At 36.2% G+C, this 12,645-nt stretch overlaps 1 protein-coding gene across 1 annotated transcript; it reads right to left on the reverse strand.

Annotated features, from left to right (window-relative positions):
• Positions 1-3,330: 3,330 nt before the first annotated feature.
• Positions 3,331-10,081, reverse strand: LOC124082255 (UDP-glucuronosyltransferase 2B17). Its single transcript, XM_058574049.1, is given in 3 exon segments — positions 3,331-4,259; positions 6,546-7,047; positions 7,050-10,081. Coding segments are annotated over 3 exon segments (819 nt in total). The 5' UTR covers positions 7,087-10,081; the 3' UTR covers positions 3,331-3,979.
• Between the last annotated feature and the right edge of the window lie 2,564 nt (positions 10,082-12,645).

The raw sequence follows: 12,645 nt of genomic DNA on the forward strand, positions 1-12,645 counted from the left end.
ACAATTAATTTGATGAGTGCAAATTTTAATGGGGGCCAAATTGATATCAAAGATATTTTTGTGTTGTTAAAAAATTATGTTTTTGGTTCAAAGGTTTCATATACACTGAGTATGTTTTTGTTCTTGTTATTTTTATTTTCTATTTTCCTTGTAGAACTTTATAATTATTATCTGTTAGTGTTTTATAGAAGTACTACTTTTAACACAATAACCTTAAGAGATAATAAGCCATCACCTACAGAAAGACAGAACATAATTCTTACTCTGAGTACTCATAGTAACCCCAATTAAATGGAAGGGTTGACCATAAAATCATAGATAATAAAATTAAAACCCATTAGTCTTTAAGATTGGTTCAACTGGTCTGCTTCATGTTTAAAACCAAAACTTGGACACAAAAGAGAAGGAATTAAAAAGGCTAAGAGATAAGCAGCCAATATTTTGGACCTTGTCTTCTAAGATCATCCAGGACCTAGGGAATGATGGAATCTCACTAAGGGCCCTAAAACTCTGGTGAGTCAACTGGCCTCCCACTCAGGGGATCTGTGTGGATTCTAGAGAAAAGGAAGACAATTACTGAACATATTACAAAAAGGAGGGGAATTGAGGAAGAATCTATCCATGATTGTTCCAAGGGAAGCTGCATGTGATCACCAAGACCCTGACCTAAACTGACATTTGGCACACCTGGTAGAGGAAAAGTTAAAGGAGTCAAGAGACTTCCCTTAAGCTCCCAAGAGCGATCTCTGAGGAGTCTCAGCTGAAATTAACTAATTTTAATCAATTAGAGGCCAATTGCTCAAGGATTATCTCTCAAATGCACTGGAAACTAAGTGATCTCCTAGGATGAGTCTTAAATCAGGAGACAAGTAGTGGTCATGGTCAAAACTTCTACCCTCTTGGAGGATGAGGGGTAACCTGAACTTGGATTTCAGCATCCAGTGTGGCTGACAGACTCTACTACTAATATCTCACACTGTACAGGTAAGAACATGTAGGTAAGAACGTGGTTGATTTTTTTTTTTTACCAACTTGCTCTTAACACTGTTACATTTTAGACATTAGATGTTACCCAAAAGCTCATATGTAAGACAATTCAAGAAAGTTTAGAGATGAGTATATATATATATGCTAAGAGCCACATCCAAGTAATATGATGCATGGCATTTTTGGTTGAAAGGTGATGCCAGCAAGCCATTGAGATGATATGATTATGTTAAGATTTGCATTCATATGATATTGGACTCCTGCTGTCCACCTCAGCCTGCTATGGGACCCCTGGAGAGTTCCCATTGGTTGGGGAAGTGCGGTAGGAGGGAATTCTGGAGGAGGAACTTCCTCTTGGGTTCCGCAGATCCGGGAGAACTACCGCGTGCTTGTGCCCAGCCAGACTGCGGCATATATATATATATATATATATATATATATATATATATATATATATATATATATATATATAATTCAGCCATAAAGGAATATAAATAAAATTATGTCATTTGTATGAAAATGGATGGAACTAGAGACCAGCAGGTTAAACAAAATAATTCAAACTCAGAAGATCCAAGGTTTTATGTTTCCTCTCAGATGTGGAAGCTATAGAGGAAAAAGAAAGATGCAGGCAGGTCTCATGAAAATCAAAGGGAAATCAGGAGATGAAAGGAACCAAAGAATGGGAGGTGGAGAGGGAGGGGTTCAGTGCTGGGGAGTGCTATTGGCCAAATTATACTGTTTTATTGTGTATCTGTGTGCATGTACAAATAGGTCACATCATTACCAATCAGTTTGTACAATTAAAGTGCACCAATAAAAAGTGAGAGAAAGATATGGAAAATATGTTTTACTATGTATTTTAAATTTATACCTAAGATGGAGAATGTTTCTTGTGAGGCTTAGATGGTGATCTTCATATCACAAATGATAACTAGCTATTACGATTTGGGCATGAGGTGTCCCCCAAAAGCTCATGTTGAGACAATGGTAGATTGTTCAGAAGGGAATTACTGGGTTGTGAGAGTCTAAAGTCAATCAGTGAACATTCACCTGATGAGATTAATCGAGTGGTAATTGGAGGAAGGTGTGTTGTGGCTACAGGGAGGCAAGTCATTGAGGTCATGGCTTTGGGGTATATATGTTGTATCTAGCAAGTGGAGTCTGTCTCTATGATTTCTGATCATCATATGAACTGCTTCTGTCCACCACACTTTCCAGCCATGATGTTCTGTCTCCTCTCCTACCTCCAGAAATGGAGCCAAACTTCTATGGAATAAAACCTCAGAAACGGTGAGAAATCAAATAAACTATTCCTCTTCTGCAATTTACCTTGTGGGTCTTTTATCCACAGCAGTAAAAAAGCTGATTAAAATACTAACTATTCCTCATTTGGGCCATTTTGATCATAAAAAGGTTCCATGATATTTCCCTTTAAGGACAACCTTTGGACTACTTGAGGGTTTATTTACCTATTTTTCAAATAATTTATATACTTTTTATATTGTTTTCAGTGTTACTGATTATTATAATAGATAACATGTTTATATTTGAAGGAAAAATATGATGACTTTATTTTCAGTCATTCCAAGTTATTTAGATTCCTTATTAGTGTTATGGGTGAGATGAGACAATAAGCTACTGAGGAAACAGAAAAATTTGACAAACTCTTCATAATTACAGATTATAGAATGGTAAACATAATTGCAAACTGTCTCATTGTTGAAAGCCACAGCCGAAGGGGTGCCAGCAAACTTCCAGCTGCCGGCTGATGATTGGCTCAAAGCAGACCCAGCAACATCTAGCTGATTGGCTCCTCTGCGGTGATGCTCATTGGGCTGTTTCCCTGCCCTTTCAGACCACGGAGCTGCTCATTGGGGGACTTTTTTGGCTCTGCCCACGAGACCCAGCCAATCGGCCTCAAGAGCAGGAGCGTTGTGGGAGGTGGAGAGAGGCTTGTGTTGGAGAGAGAGGCTTGTGGGAAGCTGGTGGTGGCAGTTGGGGCTCTGAGGGTTTTTCCTGAGAGGCTGTTTTGTTTGGCGTGTGTGGTTCTAAAAATAAAGTTAGTTTCTTTTGACAAGTGGCTCCTGATTGTGCCCAGCCAGACTGCGGCATCTCATTACATTTCACATCATAACAGTAACAAATAGAGATAGCATTGTGTCTTATTTGAGGGGAGAGCAAAATTCAGCAAGTTTGTTTTCTGTTCATGTTCTATATTACCACAACCTAAAATTGAGACCTAGTATCTGTTTCCAAAGTATAATTATGAGAATGGGCAACATGGTCACTATTTTTTAAAAATTAAGAGTAAATAATAATAAGCAAATAAAAACAAATATATTCATTTATAATTAGCTTTAATTGTACTATAGAAAGCAGATAGGAATCATTGTTTTTAATTCCACAGACATTGTATTGGGAAGTGATTTAAGTGGAAGAAGGGAAATGACTTTATGAATTCTTCAGGAGAGAATTGATGGTGAGACTGGATTATAATAAAACACACTAGCAATACTGGTCTCTCAAACCCAAAAGGAAGAGTATGCTTTTTACAAATTGTAATTATTAAGAGCTTTCTTCAAGAAAGTTAAATGTAAAAAATCTATTCCATAATGAAGTTAAAGCAGGTAGGAATCTGAGAAACCATGTTGATACTGTGAGTGAATACTTACTAGTCTTATCTCAAAGAATAATCATAATTAAGCTCATCAAGTTTTTGAGTATGACTAATAAATTATAATATTCAATTTCTAGGTAGATTTATATAGTTTAATCTTTCCTGACGTTTGATTTTTCTTTCACTTGAAATGTTTATACCCCTTGACCAGGAATAAAATCTCAAGAAAAAAAAAAACCTTTGAATTCATTAGGTAGGTTGTGAAAATTTGTTTTCTCACAGGCAATAGAGAGTCTAGCATTGTATCCTTTTGTTGCTGGAGTAAACTGGAAATGCCTGTCTGTGAGGACTCCCAGGTTCAGGCTGAATAAACTATTCCTCTTTTTTCTTCTTTTCTGTTTTAGCAAACTTCTGACAACAAAGCAGACAGCATTTGGTGATGGCGAACATCACAGTGGCCACACAGGCCAGCAGGAACCCAAGCACATCCAAAGAGTAGTACTGGAACCAGGAGAGGTCATGGGCAGCCATCCGGAGGTGTTTAGCTCCTTTGTGGCGCATGACAAACTCGATCCAGAAGACAACTCGGTCCAGAGGCTTCACTGGCTGTTCATGGTGAATTCTTGATAATCTCATAACATTCTCTTTATATCTATACAACAATCATAAGATACCAATATTTTAAAAAAGTTAATTGGCCTAAATTTTTAAGTCCCTGAAAGTGTTAGACCAGGACACAAGAAAAGACCACTGACTTCAATTAAAATCAAATTAAAACAAGCTTATTATTTCAACCATCAGGGCTTCCTCTCTCACCCAAAACCTCCGGAACAAGACAGCTGCCGCATCTTTCCTGCAGCCCAGCTTTATAGCCCAGAAAGTCACACAAAGGGGGGCTACAGATAACAAAACTGACGAGCATAATACTAATGGTAGTTTACATTTTTGCTGGCCCCGACATCAGTATTTATGAAGGTCATTAGAGCCTCAGAGGGTTGTTATCTGGCCAGGGAAGGCCAAGATTTGTGAGGCGTCACTAAAGTTTCAGAGAGGGCTGCTCTCTGGTCAGAGAGCCAGGCATGGGTGAGTACAAGGCACAGGCAGGCATTCCAAGCAGGTTCGGAATTTGCAGTAATTTATAGTAAAGCCAAAATTATCTTTCCATGGCTTTGTGGTGAGATGGTTCCCATTTTTAAGAAGAGATCAGGTTGGGTCTATCAAAACGTTCTTTGAAAGTTTCACAAAACTGGGTCAAATAAGTGTCATAGAACAGCCATAGAAGAATTTTCTTTTTTTAAATTCTGTTGTCTTGAGAAATTCAGCTTCTAACATGGTGATTTGTTTATTTACTTCCATTTCAAAGTTCAAATGTAATTAAAATGGTGATTGTATAGAATGGGTTTGAAGTCATTCAAGCTCCTTAAATTGGAGATTTGTGTTGGACACATATTTTCCAAAGTGAAAATGGAAGGTCAGGTGGGAAAGGTAATATTACCTAGTAGACCAAGTGGAAGTATGCAATTTTCAGTGTGGTAAGTGATATGGTTAAACACTATTTAAAAATGATCATCTTGATGTTTTTGAAGAGGTATTGTGTCATGTTGGGTGAAATGACTTCGATCAATTCTATTTTGCTCTTCTATTCTACCTGTTGCTGTGTATTTTCACTCAATACCCAGAAAGATCCTTTTTGATTAAACACATGTCAGCTTCTAATACTGCTGTGACCAAAATTTTCGAATGGCTCCCCATGTATTTAGATTAATATCCAGTTCAATATTTATATACTGTTTCCTCACTTAGTTACTGCATGTTTGAACAATATATTATTTATGATTTTGTTTTTTAAAAATGTACTGAGTAGGTTTCATGGCATAAATATACATTCATCACTTAAGCTACATTTATCAGGTTCTACAAATTTTATATGCACTTGTATTTATTAATTTTTAAAATAATTTCTAAGTTATTACAAAAGTGTTCAAAATCATTTATTATTACACATTCTGTGTGTACTTTCTTTTTGTTATTTAGACTTGTTTACTCTTATTTAGTAGATGCATAAAATTTAGAATGGTATTGTTTGGAATGGCTTATGAAATAATATTTGAATAATTATTAGTATTTATTTTTAGAGGTTATTTTGCACTATTTTGGTAATAGTAGTAGAAGTAAAATAGCTTACATTGATTATGGCTTCATTGGGAGTTGTTTTACATTTTTACTCATGGTTTTATTGTATACTTAAATTTATTATGTCTTATAAACCAGGTTTAGTTAGTTGAATTAGTTTTAAAAATATGGTCTTTGATAATAATTCTGGTTTTTATAATTAATGTAAGCATTAATACCTTCACAGTTGAATTAACTTTTTAATTTTTGATTCATTTTCTTTTTTTCTGACCTATGTTTCATTCCCATTCTATTTACTTCTTGATACTTTAAAAGCACTATTCCATTGAATCTTATTACTATTTTGTTTTTGTTCACGCATTATTAAAGTGTTCTTTTAGGTGATGTTTTCCTTATACAGTAATATTACTGATCATTGTGATGAATGTTGAATTGATTGTAGATATGCTAGGCACTTTGTACTTTACATTGCATTTCCATTTGAATTGGGGAAATTTTGATAATTAAAGAATTATTTAACTAAAATAAAACATTTTCATGCTTCAAAGTGCACTATGAAGAAACTGATGGATCCCTCTATAGTAGATGGATTTTCCTCTTTGAAATGGAAGAACATGTTTGCAAATCACCCAGTATCTCACTGTAAAACTGATTCCATCTCTTCTCATTAAATAATTTGAGCCAAAAATCAAAATAAAAAACGTAGAGCATATATTTTACCCGCTCAACAAATGTCATTTGATTGCTTAATCCTGAAAATATAACAGGCACATAGGAAGGAGAAAAGAGTAGTTCCCTACTATACTTATTAAATTTGCAACCAGGCGATAAGCAGAGACTGCAAACAAATGGGTTTTGAAGAATTTCCGCCAGCAGCTCATCACAGGGACAAATGGCATCTGAAAGAATGACATCAAACCTTGATTCTTATAGTTTTGCCATAAGTTTCTTGTTCAAAACTGCATCTCTACATATAGTTTCTACATAATCAGAAAACTAACTCATAATTTTTTGAAATCTTGAATATTTCCAAAATGGATTTTTCACTGTTTCATAAATAATTATACCAAGTGATTGAGTATAAAAATTCTCTATATATTCTCTTGAAAATGATGAAGCATAGTTCTCAAACTTAATGGCAGATGATTTGTCACCATCCACAAAAATGGAACCTGAAGGTCTAAAAACAGTCACCTCATGTGCCCACTGTGTGAGCTCCTCCAGTATTGTCTTCATATTGATCCAATGGTTGTATTCCATTGCCCACACCAGCACCTTTCCACAACTTCCAGAACCAAAGTGTAACAGTGTAACAGGCGCAGAACTACAGTCATTTTCATAGACATCCTGGTGAAATGCAAGGCTTCCTTTCACAGTGAATTCCCTCTGCTCTTGCAAGTATCCAAGAAGAAATCATTATTTGGTTAAAAAGTAACTCGTATGTATAAAGGTAAATACATAAGTGAACATTTAGTATACCTGGATGCCAAGTAGAAAAATCAAAGGTGACTTTGAAAAATCATTAGGTGACTTCCTGCTTGTGTATGTGTAATGACTCTTTCATGATTATACATGCTCTCCTGCAGTTAAGAATGGATTATCCTGCATGTGCAATATACCTATCTTATGTTAAAAGTTTTAGAATAGTGTGAGGAATGGTTGCAAGTGAGATGACTTGTTCCTATAGATTCCTTGGCTGGAACTAAAGTAAATACATAGTTGAATCAACATTTCTTATAGATCATTGTTTAACAGATTGTTTTTTAAGTAAAATCTTTGTTTGCTTATAATTCACATAGGATGAAACTCACCATTTTTAAGTATACACTTCAATTTTTAAATTTCAGAATAGAATCTCAGAATTGTAAACCTCAGTTAACATTCAATGTTGAGGCATTTAACAATCCAAACTTTCCCAGTACCTCTAACCATTCCATGTCCCTCATTCCTAGGTAACCTGTAATCAATTTCCTCTCTCTATGGATAAGCTTATTCTGGTGGCATTTCAAATAATTGTTATATAATATATGGATTATGATTGATTTCAACATTTTCAAATAATTGTCATGGGTTTTGGTGATTTATATCAATACTTAAAATTATGTCACTTATCGATATTCCAACATGTGACAAGACTTCATTCATTTTCATGCTGTGACAGGGCATGAGCTATGCCACTGAACTGAGGCAACCATGGAAATCCTTTCTCTCCTGATTTTTATGGTCATGCTGGAAATATTTTATACATGTTGCTCAGAGTAGCACACATACATTTATTGAAGGGACAGTAAAAAGGAAATAGGGATGCTAAGGCAATTCTAGGTGACTTTGAACTATGCTGACCTGTTGTGGTTGCAACCTGCTCCTAAAAAAATTTTTAAGGTTACAGGTAATTATCCTTATCTCCTTAAGTTTTGTAACCAGGTCTTTGTAAAGCTCATAAAATTCCACCTCTCCCTTCCCACAGGGTACCTTGTATTCTTATTGGCATTTTGGACCTGCATTTCTTGTGCAGATAACAGCTTCTTTGCTGAGGAATATAACATAATCTATTAAGTTAAACCACCAGTTAAATTTTTTGTGTGTGTGTAAAAATGAAAGCATGTGGGTATCAGCTCAATGGTCCTACTTTATAGAATTATTACCTTAAACTCCTGTGCCCACTGTTAATGTTTGTGTGCTTCCTATTAAAGCCAACTAACAACTCATAGTGTAAAATAGATCACATTTGTTTTTCATTCCTAAGTTTTTGCACACTAACTTTTTCCCAACCTTGGGCTATTATGAATGATCTTATTTATTAATGCTTATTTAATAGTTTTATTTGCACATGTTTTCATTTCTTTTTGGTATATAGTTAAATTAAAATTATTGGGTCTTTTGAAAACTCTGTTTATCCTTTGAGGGCCAGAATGACTCCTTCCTCTAACCAGCATTGAATGAGTGTTTTAATTTCCATTCTAACCAGCATTGAATGAGTGTTTTAATATCTCACATTACTGCTAACACTTTATTATTAATTTTATTATAACTATGGTATGAATAAGTCAGATATCTCAATATAGTCAGATATCTCAATATGGTTCTTTCTGAATTTCCTTGTACTACTGGTAATAATATTTTTCCAGGTGATTGCATATGTTTTCATTGACATTTTGAAAATTTTTCTTGAAGATATGTCTATTCAGAGTTTTTGGTCATTTTTTATTTCGTGATATTATTGAGTTGCTAACTTTCTTTATATATTCTTGATGCAAATCCATTACCAGATGTATGATTTGGAAATAATAGTCATTTTTTCATTTATTTTATTGATTGTGCTCTTTCATGTAGAAAAATTTTAAGTTTCATGAAGTCCAATTTTTCCATTGAAATTTATTTGTGCATTTGTACCACATATTACCATCTTCAGGGTCATAAATATTTAAATATTTATTTATTTCTAATCAGCCCCTATATGTGGTTCTTTTATTGCATGCTTTTGAGACTAGTCTTAAAAATTAGAATAAAGTCCTTGTTCCCTGGTGTTTAAGGTTAAAATCCCAAGTGTATTGCTTGAATGTCTGCTTAGCATACATAATGCTGAAGTTCATAAGGACTAATAGTAGTTCTAGATATGTATTCAAATTCATGGGAATCTACTGAGTTCCACAGCAGACAAGACACCAATGAGTAGCCTGGAAGAGAACATGTGGCCAGGCTCAGGTTATGTATACAACAATGTGTTTGATGGGAGCTCAGCAGTGGCCTAGTACCCCACCTCATGACCCATACCTAGTTAATTTCAAATATCAGAGGGACTAGAAAGGAGCTTCTTGAATTCAAACACCTCAAGGGGAATACTTTCCTTGATTTCTTTTTTTCCCTTTTCTTTTCCTACACACATTTTATTGTTTATTATGTTATTTTTTCATAGTTGTACCAGATTTTCATTTAACTTCAGTGAGATATTTTCATGCATTCTCTATTGTCTTTTACTGTTTCATTTCCCCATCTTCTTTCTTTCTTAATTTTAGTTTTCTTAATTTTTAACATTTAGCTTTTTCTACAATGTTTCTGCTCCTTCACTTCTAGACTTTGTGAGTTTTTTCAATCTCAATGCATTACTAATTTTTTCTATATATTTTTTCTATATATTTTATTTTGTGATTATTGTTTATAATTCTTTTATCTTTCATGTTAAATTCATTTTTAGATATTTATTGTTTAAAACTATTGTATATTGGATTGATTTCTTGATTTTTCACGTAGTTTCTTATTGGTATTTAGAAATACTAGCCACTCTTGCATATTCATCTTTTATCCACTAACATTATCAAGAGTACTTCATCTGTTCTTTTTCATTCAAAAGATTTCTGGTGGAGTGAGTAAGCTTTGCTCTATATAAGATCATATGGAATCTAAAAGGTGATAGTTTGACTTCTCCTTTTCCAATTTCAATGAACTTTCTTTCTTTGATTAATCATTCTGGGTTGAACTTCCAATATTATATTGGGTAAGAGTGGTGAAAGTGAACATCCTTTTTTCACTTCCAGACTTAGAGGAAAAAAATCGACTTTTTCCTATTCAATATCATGTTAACTGTGTGTTTTGAATATATAGCTTTAATTGTGTTGAGGTATGGTCCATGTACTTATAATGTACTTACAAGATTTATTGAAGTTTACTGAATTTTATTGAGTACCTTCAATTTCCATTTGTGACAGTTGTTATTTTTACATGTTAGTAGCCATTTTCACTTGTGTGAATTGCCTATCCATCTCCTTCATCTATTTGTATACATGACTATTCATATTTTTGTTTGGTGATTTGTAAGATTTGTAAGTACTTGATGAATACTAATCTTGGCCATATAACTGTGGTGAGCCGCTTCTGCCGTTTCTGCAGATTATGGTCGCCATTACAAGATGACGCTGGCTCCGCTGTGGTCTGTGACAAACAACTCCTTATCTGGGAAAGTTGGCACATGATTTTTCACCACCCTGTGAGAAAGCTCCACGCGGCAGCTTTGCATTGGGGCTTGGGATGCTTTATTAAGGCTGGGAGGGGCATCCAAGAGGGAGAAGAAGAAATATCAAGGGCCTGAATAAACTGCTGAAAGAAGATTCCTGAGTTGCGTCTTCCTTGCGGGCAAGGGGTCGCGACAAGTGGTGCCGAGACCCGGGAACCAGAACTTTCAGCAGTCAGAGGTGGTGCACCGGTTAGTCCCAGGTAAGTGGGATCCGCGACCAAAGCGGGGTTAGTCCCAATAAGTGGGATCCGCGATCAAAGCGGGGTTAGTCCCTAGTAAGTGGGATCCGCGACCAAAGCGGGACAGCTCCTCTGTAATGAAAGAGAGAGCCTTACATTTTATTGCAGCTGCACTGTGTACTTTCGCTCCTACTTTCGCTTTCTTTTTTTTGTGCTTCCTTTGTTGTTGTGTCATGGGTGCCGCATCTTCAAGTCCGCTTCTCCTGGCCCTAGATGGCCTGTTACGTTCCAAGGGACTGGAAGTGAAACATAGTATTTTACAGAGATTTTTACAGAAGATAGATATCGCTGCACCGTGGTTTGCATTTTCGGGCAGCCTTACTGTGCCTAGTTGGGATAAATTAGGCAAAGATCTTGACTTTGCTTCTGAGCAGGGCATATTAGAGGGTGGGGTGATACCCCTTTGGAAAATGGTCCGTGGTTGCCTTACAGATGGTAAATGCCAGGAAGCTGTGAGTGAGGGTCAAGCTATTCTTGAGCAACTGCATGAGGAAAAATCTGAAGGACCATGTAGTGGAGTGGCAGAGAGTATTAAAAGTAACAGTAGTGAGAAGGCAAAAGAGCCTGAAGATAAAAATAGGAGAAGGCTCTACCCAGACTTGACCGAATTAAAAACGCCTGAGAACACAAGCGACTCAGAGAGTTCTGAGGACCTTGATATATTGTTACAACAACTACATAAGATAAAAATGAAAAGGAAGAAAAAGGAGACACAGGGCACGCAGGCCTACTGTAAGAAGGGGAAGGGAGTTAACATTGGTCAACAAAACTCTGAGGAGGAGGAGGTAGAATATCTAGAAGAAGATATGGTGCCGATTGCCCCACCTCCGTATGTGGGGGGGGGCCAAGGTTCCGGGAGATCTTTTCATGCACAAGTTTGGAGGACAGTTAATACAGATATGGGACTTGCATACCCTGTATTTCAGGACAATAACAGGGGAAGATATCATGAGCCTTTAGACTTTAAGATAATTAAAACCTTGGCAGAATCTGTCCGCACTTATGGCATAGATGCCGCTTTCACTCTCACTCAGGTGGAGGGACTTACTAGATTTTGCATGACTCCCTCAGATTGGGCTAGTCTAGTCCGCGCTTGTGTTTCCCCAGGGAAATATTAGGAGTCCAAAGTTGGCTGTTTAATGTTTCTGGCAGTACCCAAGACTCGGAGCGAGGTAGGAGGCTTAAAATTTCTGCAAATAATTCACAATTATCTAATGCTACATTACCCTCCGCAGCAGTCCGTCTCCAATCTCCGTTCCTGTTTCTTTTGGCTAATGTTACATCACAGGGGATGCTTAATTGTTCTAATATTACCTGTTATTTGTCTGAGTGTTGGAATGGCTCCTGGACTACGGCAATGGTTATGAAATTTCCAACCTTTGTCCCGATCCCGGTTACTTCAGATCCAGAGTCATTTCCTATTGTTGAACTGATTAGAGCCCGTAGAGATTTTGGAATTACGGCAGCTATAGTGACAGCTGTGGCAGTGTCTGCTGCTGCAGCGGTTACAGGCGGAGTGGCCATGGCCAGTCAAGTACAAACTGCTGCCACCATTAATCAATCAATCAACATATTTTGTCAGGGATTTTAGCTGCCAACCAAAGGATAGATCTGCTTCAAGCTCAAGTTGAGGAATTGTCTGACCTAGTACATTT

Source organism: Marmota monax, unplaced genomic scaffold (genome assembly GCF_021218885.2).
Source record: "Marmota monax isolate L192 unplaced genomic scaffold, Marmota_monax_Labrador192_F-V1.1 WCK01_AAM20220418_F8-fsc00132, whole genome shotgun sequence".
NCBI classification, from domain to species: Eukaryota; Metazoa; Chordata; class Mammalia; order Rodentia; family Sciuridae; genus Marmota; species Marmota monax.